Here is a 25,500-nt window from a genome sequence, read left to right as displayed (position 1 = left end):
CTCCGTCCGGCACCCAGAAACACGCCACTGCACCAACTCGGACGCACAATCTCATTGCGCACAGACACGTGCGCAGAATACACACCACAACGTGCTTCTCACTCGGACCAGCTGCTGGATACATCACCACACAAGATCAGACGCCTCAATCACAATGCGCAGAGAATAAGGGGCAGCAAATAAAAATGCACATACTCATTGTATTTTGAAAAGTAGACCATACAGGTGTACAAGAATATAGACAAAGGGTACACTATAAACCCTACGCGTTTCGTCTCATACAGACTTCATCAGAGGTTTAATCAAACCTGATATCTTTGCATATATATATACACACAAATACAGGAGATATCCCTGCAGTAGTGCTACAAATCGCTTCTGCATGCGCACATGTAGCGCCGCTACGATGATGTCACCGGATCGCACTGCAGTTTCTGGTATAATTGAGGCCTAAGGCTGTAGCCAGGGTGATGCTGAGTGGGCACGCGCACTCAAACACATTGCTACAATGTGTTTGTCCAGCGTGAGTGTGACCGTGAGCACACAGCGCTCAGCTGCTTGCAGAGACAAGTACATTTGTTTCTGCTGCTCGCATCACGTGAGCAGTTCATCCAATGAGGGCTAACCAGATATGATGTCATGGCCAAGCCCCCCGACGCCTACCTGAGCGCACAACTGGCTAGCCACAAATCCCCCAAGCAAAATGAGGGCCAGCTCAGCTCTCAATCACCCTGGCGGCAGCCTAAGGCTGGGGCCATGGTACAGCAGACCGTGTGGATGTAAGCGAACAGACTGCCTTAAAGCAGTGTTCACGTTCATACGGCGTGCGGGCGTGTGCGGAAGCAGGCGCGCGTTGCGCAAGAAATCAGTTCAAACTTATGTCTTGGCGCGACAGCCATGTTCACCCAATGAGGGCAAACAAGCTCCGTGACGTCACTGGCACGCTCCTAAACACGCCCACGAACGGCGCACGTACCATGGCCAAAAAACACACCCGTTTCAAGCGGGTGACGTCACGCCTGCGCAGGCCTCCGCACGGGCGAAGGCACTATGGAGCTGGCCTAAGGATGCGATTGTAGTGACGGCGTGCAATGGAGTGCATGGCGTCGCGCACGCCTGTCACCCGAGCGATGGGTGCACTGCAAAAGAGCGATTGGGGACGCGTGGCGGAGGCAACACCAGACTAGTTCACCCTCATTGGCTGAACTGCTCGCGTGATGCGGCCACCGCGCAAAAAAAACCTAATGGATTTGTCATTTAAAAAATCTGCAGCGCGGTCGCTCACACTATGGCCGCGCTCATTGACTTCCACTGATTTGTTTCCGAGGCGCACGCCGGCGCCGCTACTATAATCGCGGCCTAACACGTAAGCCCAATTTAAGTCAATGAGGATTCCGTGTCAGACCGCACGGACCGGCGATACCGCAGCTTGTAGAATATACACCAATAAGTATAACTCATATTAGCATCCTGAGCCCCGAGCACGTCCTTGACCATAATGGGCTCTCCAGAGAGATTTATCTTAGTCATTTAATAACCCCAACACATCTCCTGAACTGGGGGAAAAATGGCTATTTGCTCAGACTGCCGCCGTAACAGGTACAAGTAAAATATATTTTAAAAAAAACAACTCCACTTGTTGCAATGTAAGGCCGGTCTGTAGTAACTGCGAAGGGGCACGCACAATAAAAATGCCATGCCTCTATGCGCCAGACCATAGAGCGCGCGTGATGAGAAGCGCCGGCGATCCACAAGAAGACAAATAAATGTGCTGTGCAACAGCCGGGGCACGCAAGCGGTTCACCCAATGAGGGCGAACTAGCTCCGTGATGTCACGTCCCACGCCTCCGACACGCCGGCCTGTCGCGTCTACCCCATGGCCACAAATCTCTCCAGCTACTGGCGCACGTGATGCTACAAGCTCGTCGTGGCCTAAAGCTAAATAGAGACCATTCACTAAAAACTCCAAACTACCGTGGTTCTCAAATCACATCCCGTGGCAATGTTGTAATACTGACACCTGCTGGCCCTAATGCAGTCAGACCTAAACCTGGACTTTTTATTTTAATATGTAGTGTGGAGGGTTTCTCACTTTTTTTTTTTTTTTTTTACCCACCATAACTTTAATGTCTGACCAGCTTCACATTGCATAGCCCACAACCAACACCCGACTGATGGAACCCAAAATGTCAAAAAAGTTGTCCGAGTAGGTTACTTGATACGCCCTTCTTTAACCCACACTGTGCAATACAGCAGGCATACGCGTATAGGGTTCCATGTTAAAATGAATGAGAAGTAAAGTGTGACACACTGTGCTCATTTGCATGTCGTTACACAGGATCCCTGGCTGCAGTGGAAGCACTGTTTGCTAAGCGATAATGGGGAAATACAGTGTTGCAGCCTTGTCTGAGACATGCAAATGTACAAGTGGTATTTTTATTTACTGTACATTATTTTAATATAAAACGTTTGTGAATAATTTTTTCTTTTTTTGCTATACTACATTACTCTAAAAATGGAATTACACTTATCACACCACTTGTATGAAGGATATATAATATTTTTGGGGAACTTCAACGCAGCATAAAATAAATTTTTTAAAAAACCCAGCATTTTTAAGATATTGTCTCAGATTTACAAATGACAAACAGGTCATATATTGATACTAACAAAGCTGAGCTCTCGAAAATCAAACATAGATCTGTTTGACTACAGACATTTAATGCAAGCGAATAGGTCGGCGGGAGCAACTATTTTTGAAGAAACAATTATTATTGTTGATACCGGTAATTAAATCAAGAAAGGAGAAAAAATAAAAATGCCAAAAAAAAAAAAATAATACACTCAGAACACTTTGGAAAATGGTTTTATTTATTAAATATCTGTTTCTGTTAGAATGCATAACGTTCTTTCTGGTGATGTGTGCGCTAAACATGCAAGTTCTGTCCACACCGACATGTTCCAGCAGATTGATAAACCGGGTATGAGTCACTTAATGATGACCAGTGGACGCTAAGAGAAAAGACAAAAGCACGAGTGAGTAAATAAATAAATAGACTGAAGAAAGCAGAAAAAAATGTATTATGTGAATTGCATTATGTAAAAATGTGTTAAGAATTTGAGATCTTTAGATATAAACTGCAAGTATCTATTTCAATATGCCTTATGCATCAATTTATAATAATTCCTGACATACAGAAGTGGTCTAAACTTATTGATAACATACATAGTCACTTGTTGCTAACTGCACGTAACATGCAATACCCAAGACCATTAAACATAAGCTTTTAGGAATAGCAAAGCGATCTATAAACCATTAACAATAAATAGAATTTTTAGAATGTCATAATTTTAAATTCTAAAATGACTACTGCTACAAGGGAGTGAGGAGCTAAAGATACTGGGACGGGTTAGAAAGAACCTGGTGTCAAAAAAGTGGGAGGAAAGAATAAAATTGTATAATGAACAGGGCTTCTCTCGGAAAGTTCCAAAGAATGTCTTTGCTTGTGTCTATAAAATGTCTCTAGAGCCCCTCAGAGAACGAATCAAATATTATTCACAATAAATGCACCAGCAGTTACGTGAATATACATCTGCCCATATATGCTTATAAGTAATTAGATGATCAGCTCTTATGCAATGTCACATAGGAACACTAATGGGTTGGATCGGCACATAGAAATTGAAAGATAGATTTACAGTATCAGATAGCTGGACTTAACTCACTTTTATAGCAGAATCAGTTTTGGCAAATTGTTACAGGGAAAAAAAAAAAAAAAGAGGGGTTAGACCTAATCTAGACATATACTGCTCTATTTCGCAAAAATTGCAATGTTTCAGGGCATATTGCCCCTTCCTCAAGAACGGGTACTGAAATATTGCAATTTTTGCGATAGAGAGGAGTAGATGTTTAGATTAGGACTAACCCCTCTTGATTTCTGTAACAATTCGCAATAAAAGTGAGTGGAGTCCAGCTACACTTAGACTTACAGTATATCTTTCAATATATATGAGTGCCGATCCAAAGCATTGTTGTTCCTGTATTATTTGAATGTCTATTGGTGGAGGCAGTGGAACTGAGCACCAGTGCATAAGAAATATGCCAACGATGAGTGCAAGTTCTGTTCATACACGTCATGTATACATATACAATACAGAACTTACTGTCTTTCACTGCTTTTTTGCCTGTAAATAAAATGAAAATACAATTATAAATATTTAGTGTGATAACGATGTATACTTTTTTTTGATCAACACAGATTGGGCATAAAAGCACTTGTCTGTTTAAATAACATGTACTGTATGTAGCGTTCTGGTGATATAAATAGAAGTGTTAAATACTTCTATGCTATATGAACAGCTTGATAAATATCTAAAACAGACATCAAAGGTTGTACACACAAATACAATAGTAATTAGATCAAATGTAACAGTGGTGTCACAAATATGGGTTAGGAACCCCTGTTTTATGTTAAACCACCCCCCCAAAAAAAAAAACTGATCAAAAGAAAATCTCACCTCCGTAAGAAAGTTTATAATAGAGGTAGGACATGATGCCCAAACCAACCCACAGCTCTTGATGAACTTGGGTGTAATATGGTCTCATCTTTGACCACCATGCAACAAATGCTTGTCCTGCCATCTGAAAAAAGAAAAAAAGAAAAAACTTTCAGTGATTTCATATGATCAATATTAATATTATTGAAATAGGACTTCAAATTGGCTGCTCTTGTGATTTAGGTAGAGTGAAACCATACAGACTTACAGATGTGGTGGGATATACCATTCTAGGAAGGTCATATTCTCTAGCAAAAGACATGTACCTATGACCTTAAAGTGGGACTTGGGTAATAAAACTTACAATGTAAAAATAAAGGCAAAATCATATATGCTCCTATTACCAATTAAAATCCCTTTTATGTACAGTAGTGTACTTGGGTAGTCCTCACTAAAAAGGGAAATGAACCATTCTTTATGGGACAGATTAATACACATCGGGATTGCTGTGTGATCACATGTAAAGCTTTGTAATTTATTTAAAGTTATAGAAATAATATTTTGGCTATAAAGTACTAGTTCTAGTGTTAATAAAATGGCATTTTACTTTAAGGAAAAAACATTTAAAATAAAAGAATGAAAATTTAAAGTAGGAGACGAACATATTTATTCACTAAACATTTTGATGAAAAGGAATAAACCATTTCAACACCATTTTTGGGCGGTGAAGACATGTATGTACCATCATCATTTTTAAAATTTTTTTAAAGTAATAACACGTTTCCACTTATGGGGACATCACAATACTTTCCAGTCAGGTTAAGAACAACTCAAATGAAATACAATTATTTTGTCACACAAGAGTCAGACAGGAAAAGCCAGAGTTATAAAAATATATGGTTGCATTAAATGAAGAGGTTATAAATGCAGTTTACACACATTTCATGGACCGCTAGAGATATGATTATGGGCATATGTAATATTTACAGACAAGATTGAAATTGCGTTAGAAGAGGTAGGATAGGCCTGCAAAATGTGTTAGAAGAGGCCCTGCCCCAGGAGCTTACAATCTATAAAGGCAGGGTAAATCAAAACATTGGGTACAGGAGATGAGGGTTGGGGAGTTTCAGATTGCAATAGAGCCTGTGACTGTTGCAATAGAGCCGGGCGATAGCGAGGAAGACTCAAAAAGTACGTTTTTGCGCCGCTACCGCCGGTGTATGTGTGTGTATGCACAATGTTAATAAATATTTTATTCTTTTACCAACGGGTCTTTTAATTTAAAAAATATATAATAAATTACACATATACAACCTGTCGCTCCGGGCAGCACGGACCACCATACACGCAAAAAGTGTGCGTCACGAGCACGCACAGGCGCGCACACCTACTATAGAACGCGCCTTAGGCTGAGTTCTGACAGGCTGCAATGCGACGTGCGCACGTTCTCCACTCTTTCGCTTAGGTGGGTGGGAGTTTTCAAACTGAAAACGATCCCCTGCAGCGGAGTACAGCGTTGACGCCGCTGCACTTGAAAAAGACAACTGATGTGATTTCAAGTGTCAGCCACGTCACGTGTACTTCACCAGTCGATCACAAAACACACACACTTTGTTTCTTTTGTTTATCAAATACCTGACGTGGTCCCGTCTCCAATCATGTCTTTCTGTCTGCTGGGGATGAGCACACATCGACCAGCAGAAAGGCGCAGACTCAAGGTAGCATAGCAGTCTGTCTGAGCTCAGCTTTATGTAGAGGACAATGGGGGGTGTAAACATTCAGTTACCGTCAGTGTTTCATACCCTGCAACTATACCTATTTAGCAGGGAGAACTGTTTTTTTTGTCCTGTAAGACCAATTGTACCAATTAAACAGGACGGGTTTTGTGTTCAGTAAGTGCAAAGGTTAGGTGTATTCTTTAGGAATCGTTTAGAAGTACCAATATCCAGCACCAGTACCACAGTGATACCTATTTGTATGTGCAACATGTCGGGGGGGGGGGCTGCAGTGTGCTGCGAGGTAATAAGGCACTTGATAAGAGGCCTGGGCTCGGGGTGCCCTGATCTCTACCCTTTACCACCACCACCAGCCCGGCCCCCATGTACCACCGGGCAGCCTTACCACCCACTCTGGTGACTGACAGTCTGTGTCCTGCAGTCAGACACAGGCCCGGATCCTGCACACCCACCTTCAGATCAGCGCCCAACGCTCTCAGCTCAGGAAGGTCACCGGCACAGGGCCTTGTGCTGCTGGGAGCCAGAGAGTCACTGACTGTGGCAGGAGCGGCTCTATCCAGCTGAGAGATCCTGCAGCGCCCTCTCCAGTTGGAGGTCCGCAGCCACCCACGAATGTTTCTATTCTTGCATTATCAGATATTTAGTGACACTGTTTGTCAGGCTGATCCCTCCATCAGTAGATGAGAAACATTGCCTTATTCCTTCTTTGTCCTTGAAATAAACTGATCTCATAAAACAAGGCAATGGAAGGGATCTTTTATTTCTCTCAAATGGCTCATATTAGTGATTTCACATGTATATAAAAATCATGTAGACTAGAAATGTGAAGACGAAACACACTGGATATTGGGGGAAAAGATACATTAGGCTGAGATTATACACAGAGCTGCACGGCGCCAGCACTATTCGGTGATGTCACCTTGTGCTGCCGCCCATTGTGGTGGTATGGAAGTAGATTGGCTCCGTGCGCCTATTTGTGGACTATCGCACCCTGAATCGCTACACGGTTCCGGATCAATACACCTGACCTCGGATTGAAGAGATCCTCAGCGCCTTATCTGGCAGTCAGTGGTTCAGCATACTTGACCTGTGGTCTGGGTAGTACCAGGTCCCCATGAGCCCTGAAGACCAAGAGAAGACAGTGTTTGTCTGCCCACTTGGGTTTTACCAGATCACTCGGATGCCCCACGGCATTAGTGGGGCACCCCCCACTTTCCAGTGATTCATGGAAAAGATGATCAGAGACAAGTACCTTTGAGTGTCTGGTCTATATAGATGATAACATCTTTTTCGGACGGACAATAGAGGAGCACGAAGCACGCCTTCTGAATGTCTTGGACAGATTACAGAAAGAAGGTCTGAAGTTTTCCCTTGACAAATGCAGATTCTGCCACACCTCGGTCACCTATGTGGGACATATCGTATCCTCGGAAGGAGTGGCCACCAACCCAGCCAAGGTGGAAGCGGTAGTGAACTGGCCGAGACTTGAGAACGTGATGGAACTCTGCGGATACTAATGGAGATTTGTGGAGGGATATTCATGTAAGGCAAAGGTTCTGAATAACTTGCTGAAAAGACACCCTGAAGTACCTCGCCAAAAACCAGTGACTCCACGAACGCTGTTCGGTGACAAGTGGACTTCCGCCTGTGAGAAGGCATTCCTGGAGCTAAAGAAGAGTCTTACCGAAGCTCCTGTCTTGGCCTACGCAGTGTAACGATGTGTTCCCAAACAAGGCGTGACCGAGAGGCCAAGGTGGGGATTTGATAAACACCAACCCACAGCCGCGTGGGCGCAACTGGGGTGTAGATTGGTCGAGGTAGCCGGGTCGGGGTAGGAGAAGTCAGGATGGTATATGATACTTGCCAGGGTCTGGATAGGAGAGGTACGAATCGTTGCAGGTACTAGCCAAGGTCGGGATTGGAGAGGTGCGGATCATCGTGGGTAAACCGTAGTCAGGAGTGGAGACGTACGGAATCCAAAAACAAGCAAGGTCAGGAACTCTGGACAAAACAGGCACGGCACAGACAGCAGGCAGGATTGTAGTGAACACAGCGCACATACACAAGGTTAAGCTCAGCCGATGTGCCGGAGGGCAGGCTGAGCATATATAGGGTGAACTGTCCAATGAGGAGGGAGCATACTCCCTAGTAAGCTTGGCTGTAGTAGGCTGTTGGAAAACACAGGTGGATCCTATTGTGCAGTGGAACGAGATTGATTTTGCGCGCACGCGCAGGTGCCGCGCATAGTGGGTGCGTGCTGCGCAACGATGATGTCACAGCGCGAGCGAAGTCTGTAGACGGGGCCAGCGGAGGTGGCATTAGAAGCCGAGTGAGATCCGCGCGCGCCCCTAGGAGGTACTCTGGCAATGGCTGGTCTGTGAGATGTGCTGCAGGAGGCAGCAGATGCAGGGCACCCAACTCAGCAAATAGGATGGGAAATATAAAATATCAATTTTTTTTTAAATTATGTTTTATTAAATATTGTATTAACTCTAATACACTGCAGGATGCTTTTTTTTTTTTTTTTTTTATGTTATCTCTAAGGACCTGACCAATACCTGACAAATACCGGACAGACACTTCTGTAAGGATCAGACTGTGCTTACATTTTGCGGAGACTTGTGAGACTTTATTCATAAATTATGGACTCACTATGTTTTTACCATTTCTTTGACCATGTGATTTGAAATGTCACACTGATCACTTGTGTGTTTATATATAAAAAAATAAAATAAAAAATGCCTTTGTGCCTCATTGCTTTTGCAGATTTTGAACATTTTAATTAACGTTTTTAAATTGTTTGTTTATTTATATTTTGAGCTTACATTTCATTCATATCATCATTTGGCTTGAGGTCTGAGTAGTGCACTGTAGACGGACGTTCACAGAGGTACACAATTGGAGTCGTTATAATGTGAAATTATAATAGGCTTCATTGTGCCTTGTCCTTTTCATCAGGACATTATCCACACACAGGGGGGAACAAAGCTTGCATTCACTTGGGAGTATTTCTAGTGAAATCCTTGCAATTAGTTCACATCTCCATTAGTTAAGCATTTCTCCCATCCCAAACACATAGCATGAAAATAAGCAGATATAAGCAGTCTCTTAATAATGAAAGTCGTATCTGTTTATCAGCTGTAGAGTAAGCTTCTCTGCTCTCCTGGAACCGCACCCGTGCGTGCACAGAAAAATATCAGCATCCAGGTTTAGAAGTCTTATTGGGTGTCTTGCAATCAGCTCTGCTGTGTGGCTGGCAGAACTCAAGACATTGTGGTGTCTCCAAAGGTCAGCTCTCAGTCAGAGCTAAAGAGAGTCACTTCCTGTCTCAAAGGCAGGCTTTTTGTAAACAATCTAATCAGGCAGGTGGTGTTTAGTAATTAACTACCACACTGCTAGATTAAAGGAACATTACTGAACAGGGATAAGTCCCCTGTTACATGCACACTTATTACTTTTAGTATGTATTTATTTTGTATCAATTGATGAATCAATTGATGAATTGTCATGCATTAGCCGCAGTAAAGTGTGAACATCATTCCAATAGAACTGACTTAATTCCAGTGCACATTCATTGTAATATGATCTCAATATGAGTTTCAAAAGATGGTACAACTGAGAGCAACGTAGACAAATACTATGCATGTTTTTTTTTTATTTGTGCCCTAGATATAATCAGAACCCATCATGCCAAATTTGTGGGTCCATTACAGGCAATATTAGACAATAGTAACTAAAATGAACCTGTTGTGTAAAGGGTTAATGCAGTTAATGCAAGAAGGCATTAATACACACGTGTATTTATATATATATATATATATATATGACAGAAAAAAAAGAAGAAAAAGCACCCGATCTTCGTGTATTATCGTAAATAAAATGTAATAAAACATGGACATCACGATTCAAAACTCACAAGGTTCCAAATAATAAAAGCATTGTATGAGTAATACTCATGCTCCGACCCGTCGTGTGTAGCCACCACAAAGTCTCTGCTCCACTGGAGATGCTCTGGACTGACGTCACGCCTCTCTGGCTGGTGTTACACCTTGGAGGTTCCTCCGGCAACTCCCGTCTCTTGGGCGTAAGTTCCCTTCGTGGTAAAGAGTCCCAATACACCGGAACAGGGTCTGGCTTCACTCACAAAACTGGCACTGATTGCGAGCACTCATAGAATGACAGTAGTAACACGTCCCTACGCGTTTCCTCAGGCTAAGCTGATTTCATCAGGGGATCCCCCATAAAAACATTTTCTGGTTCAGATACAGACACTGCCCTATTGCAAAGGGAAGCGTTTTGGACTTTTACGCTTGATACCGTATACCCAAGGGGCCTCAATGATTATATCTCCCTTAATAGCTTCATTAATGTAAGATGAAGAGAGGTCAAGCCATTCTCTTCTAGTTCTGGATGGTTGGGATTGTGTAGGGATTTCTCTATTCAGTGTTATTTATTGCACTTATAATGTATTTCTTGGATTGTGATGCTGCTGTTGGTGTTGACCTTCATCCCATGATTTTTCTTAGCTCTGACATTTAATTATGAATTTAATTTGGCTTTTTTCCCTCCCTTTACCCACACTCGGTTTTTTATGTACTACTGGTGTTAGTACGTGGGCATCACTGTTTTTAAATACCGGAAACTCATTGTGTTTTTTTTTCTCTCTCCACCATGTCATATTATTTGCCCACGGCCCTATCCCTACAGATTTCACGCAGGGGACAAGAAGGGACTCTTATTCTTGTATACAGATAATGCATTGAAGTTTGCATACGGATGCAGGAGATTATCTCTTCGACATCGTGGGACAAAAGTGCCTATTAGGGACCATACTATAGCAAGATGATGTTATCTGGAAGGATGCGGGACCGTGATGAGCGCTCGCGCATGCCCTATGATGGGATACCAAGATCCCCAGATGGACCAATCGGAGATCACATTATTACGTGATGACGTCATCGGGAAGGATGACGGACCATGATGAGCGCTCGCGCATGCGCATTTGAAGGGATACCAAGATCCCCAGATGTAGAGTCTACAGGATTCACTGGGAGGCAGGACCGCCCACAGATGACATCATTCGAAGGCGACGGAGACCCGGATGTGCGCGCGCAAGCGCTATCCACCCTGGACTGAGACATTCACTGGGGAGTAACCGGATGATTTTAAGTAATTTCACCTTGGTTGGAGGCTATATATTGTGGACATTTTATTGTGTATGCTATGTTCACTTGAGAAAGACCACATTTTGATGGTTGAAAGGTTGTGTATTTGATATAATAAATTCTTTGAAATCCGTAGAGCCCGGAACCTTCCGTTTTTTACTTTCACAAATGTTACATTTTGTCTATTTTGTACAGGTCTCATAACTTTACACATAACTTTATATACTTTTTTAATTAGTGGATACACTGAGCAAGCGCTTACGTTTTATTTTGTTTTGAGAGATAGAGATATATATATATATATATATATATATATATATATATATATATATATATATATATATATATATATATATATATATATATATATATATATATATATATATATATATATATATATATATTTCAGCATATGCATGCAACTTTGTAAGAGAGGGAATGCATTTGTAATAATAACCCCCACTAGTTGTAATTGAAGATTATAGATCCATAGATGTTCATTTAGTTGCAACTTGCATGGCCAAGTCCCGCCAAAACCAGTTTCCATGGTAACCCCAGGAACTCCCCCCCTCCCCCCCCCCAAGTACGTGCCTGGCGCGGAGGTCGGACTGCGGTGCTGGGAGCTGAGAGACTGCGGTGCCGGGAGCGGAAGGGACACGCTGCGGAGATGCTGAAGAAACTGACCGTGGCGCAGATCAATGACTGGTTCACCATCGGCAAAAATGTATCCGACGTGAAGCTACTGGGCGCGTGGTCACCGGGACCCAGCGCTCCGGCCTCCGGGGATCCCACCCCGTGTGAGAGCGCGCAAAAGCCGGGCAGGTCCGAGCCGCACCTCGGGTAAATACCGCGCGCGAGAGGGGAAGAGTGGGCCGCACGGGGGGGGGGGGGAGTGTAAATACCGCGCGGGAGGTTGGAGTAAATACCGCGCGGGAGGTTGGAGTAAATACCGCGCTCGAGGGGGGGGGGGGGGGGGGTACATTCTGCGCGCGAGGGGGAAGGAGTGGGCCGCACCGTGTGGGGTTGGTTAAATACCGCGCGCGAGTTCATCACCGTGGGGGTGGGGGAGGAGAGAGAGTGGGCCGCACCGTGGGTGTAAGTCTAACACACGGCGGTGATCTCATGTTTATAGCATACGAAATACCTTTTGCTATTCACATTCACCCCGATCACATACTTGACTGTGAAATCCTCCCAACAGTGTAATTTGTGAGACATCATTACATTTTTAATTTGCATGAACACTGGAAAATCACCGTGTCCGAGACTTGGCCATTGCATCTTTGGAATTAGTGGAGTGTTTCTTTCTTCATTAGGTATATTATTGGGTCCTGGCACATTCAGATTGCATTATCTACTCAATGATTTTGGCACAGTATTTTGCAGATCTAAATTTGCAAAGTTGTCAGACTTGGGTTGAATTATAAAACTTAGGGAGTGATAGAAAATGTACTGTTTGGGGGGCTGTTATATTACTGCGGCCCCCATTAAGTGGGTCTGCACCTTTTAAATATGTAATCCATCCCTGCAGTTGTTTAAGAAAGAAAAATTAGGTTTTATTTTAGGGTTCAAGTTTTCTTTAATTTCTCCTCTTGTGTGTATATATAGACTTTACTAGGTCACTGTGACTGTATTGTGTAGTTTGGCCATTTATTGTGTAGTTTGGACACTTATTGTGTAGTTTGGACACTATTTATTTTATTATAATTTTTATATATTTTATTTTTCATGTTCATCTCACTAGATTAAGCTTCAGCTCAACAATAGAACACAATTGCAATAGATAGCTAATAATCATCTGTTTTATATGTTATGTATTGGGATTTTTTATTTTAATATTGTTAGGTCTACCGGTCTACCGTAGGGCGCTGTCTTGTTAAAATAAATAAATATATTTATTGATGTATTTTAACAAGACAATTTAAACGGATGTTTGTGAGTGTTCAATTATAAAGTCCAAGGTGTATTAAATATTTTTAAACGTTATTACACCAGGAGTCCTTCCATTTGCTTCCACAATTTCTTCAAAGCTATAGAACTGTGATTTCCACTGCAAAAGTGTAAAAAAGCGGACAATGTTCACTGAAAGTCCACAGAGTACACTGTGGGTTAAAGCGGTAATCCTCCAGAAACGGAAATTGAAATAACACATACTAGTGCTGCAATGTTTTTCAACATGGTTCCTCTGTACCATTGACTTCCCCAGGCATCCCTAAGGGGTTCTCTGCAATTTTCAGGTCATTTTAAAATTGTACCAAATACAGAAGACTTTTTACAATGCATCTGAGCTCAGTCGCGCTATTAGAGAGGGTTGGAGTTCCGCAGAATTTTACAATATAATTATAGGGTTCCCTAATCGACAAAAGGTTGGAAACCACTGCACTAGTGTACGCTGTGGTCAGCTCTTGTCTCATGAAACCAAACGCAGCATTTCACCACGTGCTTTATTTTTTAAAAATGTTACCTGAACCTGGCGGTCCTTTAATGTCTGTGGGATCCATCTGTTCCCCTGCTCTGGGTAAAATAATTGCCGGTCGGACACAAAATAGCGGTTAGGCCAGTGTCGGCCTGGTGGCTATTAGAATACAGTCATCAGGAGGCAATATTTAGTAATAGAAAAATTGATGCATGTCTACTAATACAATATTTAAAAATGCAATATCAACTCTGATCTCTCGTTATGACCCTGCTTGTGTCCTGCGTCCTACCCACAACTGTCTCCATTCCACTCTTTTCACCTCTACAGTTCTTGCCTTCAAACGTTGTCCCTCCCTGCTCCTTATCTGTAGAACTCACTCGGACTCTGTCAACGCCAAGCACCTTCTCTCTCCATCTTTAAAACTAACCTTAACTTGCCTCTTAAATAAGGCAATATTTGATATTTTAGTGAACTGGGAATGTGTTCATTTAATGTTTCATAAATGCGCTAGTGCAGGGGTATGCACACTTTTCATTCTGCGCCCCCCTGCCTGATTCTCCCCCCCCCCCCCCTGCTCACGACCTCCCCCCCGCCCCATTACATTGGCTCCGGCATCAAGTGACGCAGCGGGGTCATGTGACGTCATGTTGCCATGATATCATTTAATGCCGGGTTGCCATGGCGATGCGTTGGCCGAAACCAAGGTACCGGATATTTAGAGGCCTTGTGCGGTCCCCGGCATCTAATTTAAATGCCTTCGGGGAAGCGCGGGGGCTTCTAACCGCCGCGCCCCCCTCCCAGAAAATCTCGTGCACACCATCTCTAGTGCAATACCATATTCCATTTGTCTGTACCCTAGTCCATTTACGCCCCCTAAAAAAGCAGAGCAACCAACTTGGCAATATTTTCTGTAGGTGGCCATCTGAAATGGATTACTCCATCCCTCACATTTTACCACAGCTGCCAAAATGTTTAATGCTTGAGAACTATGCCTGCAGCTACCCAGTGTCTTCTCGGCCCAGTGGAGGCTTTTAGATTGATTATTATTGTTGGCTGAGTCAAGGGCATTTGCAACATCTGCAGCCTGCTATTCCAGGTCCTTTCATTTTCAATAGTTGTCTGAGCCTTTGTGAAACGGCATTCTAGAGTCGGTGATCTACAGTGTAGTGGTGCTGAAACTGAGGACATTAAAAAAAGATGGCTGAGTGAGTGATACTTAGGCCTCGGACATGGTGCAGGGAGCGGTGCTGAGGCGTGCACATGCTTACCAGTGAGCCCCTGCAGCCGCAATGAGAGCGGCTTTAGCAGGGGCTCGCGCACGCTTGCGGAAGCGTGTGTCTTACCAAATCTTTAGTTTCGGCGCTCACAGGAGCGCAGGGCCGCTCACGTGAGCGGTTCGTCCAAAGAGGGCGAACCAGCTCCGTGACATCACTGGCCCGCCCCCAGACACGCCCACGGACGGCGCACGCTCTAAGGCCCGGTACTTTCCCTCAGCCTCAGCGCGCCTCCGCACGGCTTCAGTGTCTATGGACTAATCCTTATGCTTGGTGTTTCTGTGTTAAATTCTCGGGTACTATGACAAAATAAATACGGTATATCCTGCATGTGTGTTTTATTTAATAAATCAGTTCTGTACTGTGAGAAAATACTTGTAGCATTTTCTTTTTTTTTTTAAAACAACTTTGAAAGACAATTTTTAATGTATTCTAATGTAACGAGCATTTTTGTTTCTATAGCAACCCTTTAGAAAGGCACAACCCCTTCCTTTTCTGTAACAGGCTCTGGCACACCCCTTTGTGAGTCCTGCCCCCTCCACAGCCTTGCAAGAGCATGAGCACAAATGTATCAGTCATTGCCTGGTCACATGATCTTCCCCCAGAACTGACAGCAGCAGCAGAAAAGGAGAGTAGCTCAGAATTAATTAATTAAACCTTATTCCATTGCACGTGTGTAGTTAATGTTAAATATTAACAACTCATTTAAAATCAAATCTGTATATATCATACTGTAAACAATATGTATATTTAATTTTGTGTGTATGTGAATGTGTACAATGCAATGTGTGTTATTAAAATTAATAATGGCTTGTTCTTGTATAGCGCTGCTAGTTTTACATAGCACTTTACAGAGACATTTTCCAGGCACAGGGCCCTGCGGAGCTTAGGTGTCTATGTATGTGTGTATAATATAGATATATATGCACGCGCGCACACGCACACATACATGCGCACACGCACACATATACATGAACATACACACATACATGAACATACACACGCACACATACATGCGCACACGTACACATACATGCGCACACGTACACATACATGCGCACACGTACACATACATGCGCACACGTACACATACATGCGCACACGTACACATACATGCACACACGTACACATACATGCGCACACGTACACATACATGCGCACACGCACACATAAACATGCGCACACGCACACATAAACATGCGCACACATAAACATGCGCACACGCACACATAAACATGCGCACACGCACACATAAACATGCGCACACGCACACATAAACATGCGCACACGCACACATAAACATGCGCACACGCACACATAAACATGCGCACACGCACACATAAACATGCGCACACGCACACATAAACATGCGCACACGCACACATAAACATGCGCACACACAGTGTGTATGTATATGTGTGTATGTATTTATGGTATTGCTTGACCTGAGGAAGAGAGGAAAGCTCTTGAAAGCTTGTCCCATGACACAAATTGTTGGTCCAAATAAAAAAAGGTATCAACAAATACTGAAGAACTCATATATTCTGGTGTGTGTGTGTGTGTATGTGTATATATGTATATGTGTATATATATATATACATCTAGAGGTATCAGTACCGTGTTAGCCGAGCTTCAATAATCAAAAAATAAATAGATGATACCGTTCTGTGGCTAACGAAATGCTTTTATTTGTGCGAGCTTTCGAGATACACTGATCTGTTCTTCCGGCGATGTTACAATGAATGAAGCAAAAGGTAAACTTAACAACAGTGTCTCTTGGAATGTTATCTGTGCTGTTCCTTCCCCCGGTGTGGATGTGTTTTATGGCTAGAGGTGTCAAAAGGTTACTGAAAGCAAGTGAAGAAAGAGTGTGTGTGTGTATCAGTGTGAATAAAAATGAATTGAGAGCCCACAGTATATACAGTGCTTTACACAAGGTGTGTGTGGAGTGGGAGTGGATATAAATGGTGTGGGTGGGTGTGGAAATGTGAGAGTTTGTAGCACAACTAAAAGTGTGTGTGGATACTTTGTGGTCCCTATTGGTGTATAGGGATGGAAAAACAAGGAGTATTAGTATGTGTGAGAGACAGCTGTGTGCGCATACATATAGCACAGTATGTACAGACATGGCCTATAGCGCTCATGGGATGAGAGTTCACTAGTGTCAGCGCAACCCCCCCTGCATCTCCCGCACAGGCAGGCAGACACAGGGATCGGTGCAAGAAGGGGGACACATCACCCGCTCCCCCCTTCCCCCTGCAACCACCCTCCATCTCCCGCCCGGGCAGGCAGGCACAAGGATCGGGGCAGAAGGGGGACACCACACAGCGGCAGATCAGGAGCGAGCACACGTCACTGGGAGACTCATGAATATTCATGAGCTTCCACTGACTGACAAAAGCAGATTAAAAACATATGCCATCTCTAAAAATGTCGCCAAATTTCGCCGATCAATACATTGAGAACGAATTGACTGGCAGCTATGCAGTTCTTTAGGTAAGTAGAGATTGCCCACATGAAACTATTGAAGTAAAAAAATGAATTAAAAAAAAAAAAAAGACTGAACTGCAGTTTTAAGGCGTTGTGGTTCAAGGCTTACTGGGACCAATCATTTTAAAGTACTCTGATATTATAAGTTTTGGTCACCACTGAAATAAAGCATTATGGAACTGGGAAAAGTGCACAGGAGACACACCACTTTTTTTTTACATGGTAGGAACAGAGATAATGTCGGATCTTGGGACACCTTGGTTCCTGAGATACATACCAGTAAAGGTGGCGCTGGGTACTTAAATCCCCTATGTTACATGTGCCAATAGGAAACCACAATGGATGACGTCTTGGCTTCTTATTGGCCTGTGTAATGTTGGAGATATAACGCCATTTTTTTTCCTCCTAGGGGGGATGCTACCTCCTGGTTCCCTGGTAAGTCTTTCGGGAGCTAGAGGGTCCCCAGAGCTGAAATATTTAAAGCGGTTCAGCTTTAACTGCTCCTTGAATAAAGAGGTTGGAAAATCTGAATTATGGGGGAAGGCTATCCACACTTGTATTTTATTCTAATGTCGTCTAAGAGGGGATATGATTACTATTTAAGATGAATGCAAGGAACTTTTAAGGAAACGTTTCATCCCAAATGACACCGTCATTCTTGAGATTGGAGGAAGTGAGATTTCAGGAGCTGCAAAGGGGGAAAAGGTTCTTTCCTGTAAGAAATAGCTTTAAGAAAAGGTTAGAAAGGAAAGGTTTACAGGGATATGCAAAATAGGTTAAACATAGGAAGGATGTGTGGAAGAAAACCTATTCGTCTTTACTGGAGCCAGGAAGGAATTTATTTTTCCACTTATGAGACATAATTGGCAAATGTTTCTCTGAGTCTTGTGTTTGCCTCCTGGATCATCTACTATTGAACTACTTAAAGAGACAATCCAAGTAGCTTAAAAAAAAATGTTTTGTAAATATATGCAGCATTTGATTACCTTTTATTGAACACTAATTACCTAAGCTGCCGAGCGATTGGTCCTCTCGTAATCGATCAGCAAAGATCCTGCTTCCCTGGGTTCACTAAATGTCTGCCTTTCAGTTTCAATCAATCCGACAGTCAATATAACTCAGCAGCTACAATTAATTCTTATATTACTAAGGTAGCATTATTTATTGTTACAGTTTGCAGCTTAACTGCTGGGAATATTGGCAACCAGTGATCACAAAGAGGAAAGTGTTACAAAGATCTTGCATTGCTGGGGAGGTGTGCGTAAAGCCTGCTATAGAAAGTAAAATATGCTCAGTATATTAAAACTCATTAAGAGTTGAATGTTAAAATAAAAAAAGTAGTACAGTATTATTTAATTCTACAGAACGGATTTATTTAAAGTAAAAAAAAAGAAAAAGATTTTGCTTGGATTGCTCTTTTAAACTTTATCATCTGGGATTTGTGCTTCCTAATACATTTTTAACTCTAATGCATGCACGTGCACAAGCTGGTGAAGAATGCTATCCAAAAAATAGTTTCTTGTGCACCACACTAGCCTGCACTGTATGTTGACAAGTTTGCCATGATTTTTATTTAGTACGATTCCTATTTTCTCTCATAAGCATTCATAGAAGAAACACAATAATAAAAGTAAGCATTGCAAGAATTCACTTTATGTAGGTAATAATTTGGACAACAGATTTTGGAAAGCTTTATGAAAAGTACAAACATGAATAACATTTCTATAAATTGGTTAGACGTTGGATATACAATAATACTTCATATGGTAAAATGTATAAACACAACACACATTTCCTTAGTGCTGCAAAATATAATTTTTCTAAGTAATCCTAAATATGCTTATATCAACCTCTATTACACATGTAAAAAAAAACATCAGAAAGGTAGCATTTCATTGTATATCTAAATATTGCTAAAGATACTACATTGCCATACACTGTCTTCTCCTTGGGTTAAATTTGCATTTGAACTTTCCGCTTTTTGTTTTTTATATTTATCTTGCCTTAAGCAAGATTCTGCTGCTGTTGCTGCCGCCTAATATTTCATCATGTTCAACTGTAGAACAGTGTCCATAGTAATAGCTGCTGAGAAAACATTTACATTTAAAATTGATTAACACCTCCATAGTAACCTATATGACTATAAATAGTAAATATACCGTTCCATAACTAACATCTAACAAACTGAATAAAAGACTGTAACATTTTTTTGATATGTGCAGGAATTCAAACGGATAACAGAATTACTTATAAAACGTGAACAGAATGACCTAAATATAATCGGATCACATTTCTGACACTCGGATACAAAAATATGCTCTACATTGGACCATACAATGTATATATTTAAAGCTTGTCTGTAAAAAATAGCTGCATTAACTAGCTAAAATTGCTTCAAAATAGGATTTTTTTTTTATCACTGTATTTTTATGGACATACATAATGCATAGCAGCCTGTTTTTCAGTATCAGTTTTTTTAAATGGCTTCTGCATATTTTAACATGCCTGCCCTGCTATGTTTCTCGGTGACTGACTGATCCTGGCTCCTGGGAGCATTAGCTGATAAACTCCTGGGAGTCCATGATCGGGGATATTACTGTTGGATAGTGTTAAGAAGAATCTTTAACTTGATGGGTAATAATATGGCAGATTCCAAATTCGGTGTGAGAAAGTTGGAAACAAACTTTGAGTATTTTTATCGACATAACTGGAAACTGTTGGGATTTCATCTTTGTGAGATCTTGTTGGACTTTCACCAGGGAGTGTAAAGGCGACAGAACAGTTTGCATTCCACATATCCATTATATTCACTTGTTGGTTTTCTTTCTCGATGGAACTTAGAAAGTCCTTTAACACTTGTTTGAATATGTAGACTATCTCCCATGGCAGCACATCATTTTCTGCCAGAACTTCACGAAATCTAAGAATGATAAGACGTATACTTATTTAATACTTCCCCACCCGCACCCGCCAAACAGTATTCGCTTAAGCACACAAAAAATAATGGCATCAATATACTCGCGTAATATAATTTTAGATTTAATTTTGATGTATATAGACAATGACACGTTTTAAAAAAAAATTAAATAATTAGCCATGTCAAACAAAGGGGGAGGGAAACATGTCTGCATTTTTTTTTAAGGTTTATATTTAAGCTAAAAGGGTACAAAGTCACAATTTAAAGTAAGAAATATTTATTTTTATTAAAATAAAAATAAAAAAAATGAATGAAAGTTTGTCTTTAGGTTACTTTGCGGTTTTAATGGAGGATATAGAGGTGCAGTAACATTTTATCTATAGGGGCCAAACCGCTTGGCTTTGTGTTTAATAAAAGTAGCCTTAGAACTCGGCTGCTCTTGTTGTTCGGGTCAATACTGTGCCTACCAAAGCAATTTGTCCTTGTCATCATTATAGTTTGATTGGAAACAGCTGAAAATGTAGCCTGTGCAAACTGTAAACTCTTCTACGACAAAACCAACAGCCCTTATTAGTTTAGTCTATATTTTGGGAGGAGTGGCTCAGTGAGTAACAACACTTGACTGGCACTGAGTTTAAAGCAGGGAACCTAGTTCAATTCCCAGTGTTGACTCCTTGTGACCTTGGGCAAGTCACTTTATCTCCCTTTGCCCCAGGCACCAAAAACTTAGATTGTAAGCTCTGCCGGGCAGGGACTGTGTCTGCAAAATGTCTCTGTAAAGCGCTATGTAAACTAGTAGTGCTATACAAAAACAATTAATTATATTTTTATTTAACATTGTTAAAAACAGCAATAAAAAAACAGCTTTTATTAGAACTAAATATCGCCATAGAACGCTGAAGCATTTCTATAGTACATTTGAATTCATTGTAGAGTTGGGCAATATACTTATGACTAGAACATAGCAAAAATAAAAAACATATGGAAGCCTTAAATTTTTAGATTTTTTTTTTAAATATAGTTTTGATACTAAGATCAGTCAACCATGGGTGTCATTAAAGTTTTAGGGACACATAACATGCAGTTTAAGACTCAGCTTCATAGGCAGATTTCCCACTGAAAAAGGGATCCCGACACCAATCCTTCACTGATAGCAGCACCGTCGTTCCCCGGAGGATCGGCTTGTCTCCTTAAATCTTTCCCCATCTATGATGTTAAGTAATCGATTGAATTAAGGATGTTTTCTATTTTCTAAAATATAATTTATTTGTAATGTTAAAACTAATTATCTTCCAACTTTTATTTAGCAAAACATTGATTTAAAAAAAAATAATAAAAAAATATATATATATATATATATATGTCACAATACATTTCTTCACATTTTATCAATTAGTTGTTGTTCTTCAGTGTGACATTATAGAGCTTATACAAATACAATGCCTGATGCCCGTTAAGGTCTTTTGAGGGCCTTCGAGTGAAAAAATATATATATATTGCTTTCAGTTTACAAATTATATTGTACATAGTTTCATGCATTTAAGAAAATTTAATATCTGTTGTAGATTTTTCAAGGTTATACCTTGACGTTGGTATGCAGGCTTATGACGCCTTTGGCCAAAGGGTTAACTAAATAACCAATTATTATTATTGAAGTATTTTACTTTATATGTTTTGTCAATTGGATGCAGCATTGGGCACCCCCTGTCTCTTGTTATGTAGATTTTTCAAAGAAAGGTTGATCAAGACACAAGCGTACTAGGAAATTTTTTTTTCAGTACCTGCTGAGAACTGTTCCAGTGTGGCAAGGTTGAATTTGAGAGCACAGAACCTCAAGCTGCTTTTGTTCAGTAACAGGGATGCTGGGCTTCAAGCTGTGGTCGTTTCTTAGCCAGTTGTAATCCACTCCCGTTTTCTGGACCTTCTGTTCATTTTCAATCTCTTGTAGTAATCTTTCACGCTCTCCTAGGTGCCATTGCAATTCCCTCAATAAAGTCTTGGTCACAACATCTGAACTAGAATATTGTGTGGATTTATCAGATTCGTTTCTTGGCCATTTCATCCACCCAAAAAAGGACATCTTCAATCTGGAAAGCAACTGAAATGAATTGTTTCACACCGATGATCATTTTTAAACCTTTGCCGGCCTATAGTTTTCCAGCCTGCGTCTTTTTATTATTTTAATCATTTTGTGATATGCATCTCTTCCATTCTGTATTAGTTTAAACACACACAGGAACTGGTACAAAGCGAGAAAATACATATAATTCTGACTGTACTGAGGTTGTTCATAATAGAAAATGTGACCAGGTTTATTTCTTAGAAATTAACACCAAATTGTTTTAATGCAGTGAAACAAAAGAACGGTATTTCATATGCTTTTGTCTAAGAGCAATTTCTGTTCTAACATTGTTTTAAAATATTTTTCACAATGAAACTACCGTATTTAGCAGCCATAACTGAAGATCTCCCCCCCCCCCACCATCCTACAAAATGAACCTTAAATCAAAGAAGAGCTTTAATAGTTTACCTGTAAATCTTATTCTCTGATATTCAGCCGATCTCTTTGTATGTTGTATGTTTTTGTTCTTCCAGGAATAGTCCTCTTTTTGATGTTATTTCTTGAAATGTGACCCGTGTATGTTGAGTTTTTTTAAACCCTTTTCATAGTCCGTCGAATATCTCCTCCATTTAAAACTGGTACCGTCTTTAGCTGCAATAAAGAAATGGAAATAATGGAAGATACCCGTAGAGTGCATCTGAAAACATTGTTGGTAGCACAGTGAATAACTGTATCTGCTGATGTGCTTACAGCCGAAGTTAAGGTTGTCACATGATGTGATGCTTTGCTCTGCATAACTCCAGGTCACAGTTTACAGCAGTAAATGCCTCTAGGTTTTTTGAATTCCAATAAAACATCCAAGATTTTTCTTTTTTTTTATTGCAAGCGCTAAGGTGTCTGTTATATAATTGCCAAGTGCAGTACAGTATTGGTATTTAATTTTTTTTTTTTTTTAAACTTTAGGTCGTCTATTTGTTTTTAGATTATAAACTTTTGGCAAAATTATTTCATTTGGTGCGCATATTATATATGCCTTTACAATTCCCTGTAATATATGTATGTTCATATTATTGGTATTTAAATAATAGAATGCAAGCAACCACATCTTAATAGCGTGGAACAAAACCCCAATATTCAACTGGTAATGAAGATGAGAGAGAGAAAATTCTTACCATTGATGTCTTACGGTCCTGGAAAATGATCCAATAATTTCTCTTTCTTCCCATTTAGGATTATATGTAGGAAGAGCCACTACTACATTCATGTTCACTGGAATTGTAAGCACAAAAGGTCGCTGAAGCAGTTTTTTTTTTCTTTCCGTTTCAGTTATTTAGTCTCTTTTTATTAGTCTGAACCTCAGGCAGGAGGAGACATCTCTTCTCTTTACTTCCTTCTGAGGTTACTGATTTTACAGCTAGGAATTTTCTCAGCATTGTTCCTTTTTTCCCCCTGAGATGTTGAATTGTTGGCGAACAGAGGTTGTGTTAATGTGCCCTAGATGCCACACAACATAAATGACGTGCATGGCCGTTATTAAAGCGGATATTATACACTGGAAAAATTCAGATGTCAAGATTAATAACACTCAGCTGGAAGGTTTTCACATTGCATTGTATATGGTACTATGAAAATATGAAGGAGCTGGGTGCATAATGACAGAACTGTCATCGCAAATTTTAAGACAAATTGCAAGCATGGCTTCTTACCACTTATACAGTGCCAGTAATTCTCTGACACCCCAAATTGTGAACTCATGCGGATTAGGAAAATGCTTCAAGATTTTAATGTTTAGTAGCTAATTAAAGAGCATGGTACATATTATGTAGTTTTAGCTTCTGTAGGATAACATTTCATTTAGCAGCATATACTGGAGTTGAAATAAAATAAAATCATTAGAACATGTAACCTTCTATGACAGGCAGTCTATAGATAGCAACCTAGCCCTCCCAGTACAAGAGACACAAGAACTCTACTTATTGATGTTTTGGAAGGAAATTAGATTCCAGTTAGCTGGTTACATTGTAAACCCCATTGGTTTTCATACAGTATATGTTTTCAAGTGCATTAAGAATGATATTTACTTTGAAAAGAAAAGGTAGCCATAGAACTTGCAAAGTGGTTTTTAAACAGTTTAGAGGGAGCGAACAGTTGTTTAGATGAGCAATTGATAATTATCACACAGTATGTTTGTAATAAGTGAATTTAGGCTTGAGGAATAACAAAGAAAGCATACATTATCTGGACCAACATGGCAATGTGCAGTCTAGCATGGTATTTCAAAAGGCATTTGAATAATTACTTTAATGAATACAAGATGTATTAGTGTTTATGGATTGTTGGCATTTTTGTCTCAAAATTGACCTTTAGAATCACATAGTATACAATCTATGCAACTTGAAACATTGAACAAAGTCAGTGGTAGATTTGTAGGTAAAAAATGTACTATGTGTATAATCTCACATTTACCTCACCCCAAGATATTTTCATTGAGGTTACTATTCAATGACTTGACTGAAACATATTAGTTGGCCAAAATAATTGTATCTATTCCTACAATTAGATTTTATTTATTTATTTTTACATTGTTTTCCGTGCCAGTTATCACCATTTGAAAATCTCTATGTAGATCACAAGACTACTTTCTTTTATCAACAGCTGACCTAGATGAATTTTTCAATTAAACCTTTAATTGCCATCGGGAGCTTGCAGTAAACAAAAACACCGCGCCTTGCTTTAAAGCCAGTTTACAGAACTTCTGGTTTGTAATAGTGAAACTATTTAATTGTAACTTTTTTCTGTTAATTGTATAATAAAGTTGGAGAAGAAATATTTGTCAAAGAATTTAGTTAAACTTTTGATACCATGTAATACCTTCAGCAAAATAGGAGTAAGTGACAGTAAATTTAGTACAGATGGACATTTTAGGATCTAATAGTTACT

At 40.6% G+C, this 25,500-nt stretch overlaps 2 protein-coding genes across 3 annotated transcripts in view; one reads left to right on the top strand and one right to left on the bottom strand.

Moving 5' to 3' along the window:
* The first annotated feature begins 11,970 nt into the window (after window positions 1-11,970).
* The window catches only part of TDRD9 (tudor domain containing 9), an 87,317-nt gene continuing 73,787 nt past the window's right edge, over window positions 11,971-25,500 (top strand). The window contains exon 1 of the mRNA XM_075614953.1: window positions 11,971-12,238. Within this exon, the coding sequence (XP_075471068.1) occupies window positions 12,066-12,238 (173 nt within the window). The 5' untranslated portion in view covers window positions 11,971-12,065. The remainder of the gene's footprint in view (window positions 12,239-25,500) is intronic.
* On the bottom strand, window positions 19,217-24,215 carry RD3L (RD3 like). 2 transcript variants are annotated; one of them, XM_075614956.1, is made up of 4 exons: window positions 23,733-24,215; window positions 23,029-23,211; window positions 22,280-22,585; window positions 19,217-20,501 (listed from the first exon to the last, which is right to left on the bottom strand). In XM_075614956.1, exons 3-4 carry the CDS (start codon window positions 22,576-22,578, stop codon window positions 20,204-20,206), a joined length of 597 nt encoding a protein of 198 aa, XP_075471071.1. In that variant the 5' UTR covers window positions 22,579-22,585; window positions 23,029-23,211; window positions 23,733-24,215; the 3' UTR covers window positions 19,217-20,203. The 2 variants fall into 2 exon arrangements, with proteins under 2 accessions (XP_075471071.1, XP_075471070.1); XM_075614955.1 differs by having other exon boundaries at window positions 22,280-22,596; window positions 23,733-24,211.

Source organism: Ascaphus truei, chromosome 9 (genome assembly GCF_040206685.1).
Source record: "Ascaphus truei isolate aAscTru1 chromosome 9, aAscTru1.hap1, whole genome shotgun sequence".
Lineage (NCBI taxonomy): Eukaryota > Metazoa > Chordata > Amphibia > Anura > Ascaphidae > Ascaphus > Ascaphus truei.
The sequence above is the reverse complement of the archived record's forward strand: the minus strand, read 5'-3'. Positions and strand labels throughout refer to the sequence as shown.

Bases quoted from the DNA above. Each gene is read 5' to 3' on its own strand.
- RD3L (XM_075614956.1), bottom strand. From the start codon at position 22,578: ATGTCCTTTTTTGGGTGGATGAAATGGCCAAGAAACGAATCTGATAAA. The intron at 20,502-22,279 runs GTACTGAAAAAA...TATCATTCTTAG, and splicing joins ACTGGAACAGTTCTCAGCAG to ATTTCGTGAAGTTCTGGCAG.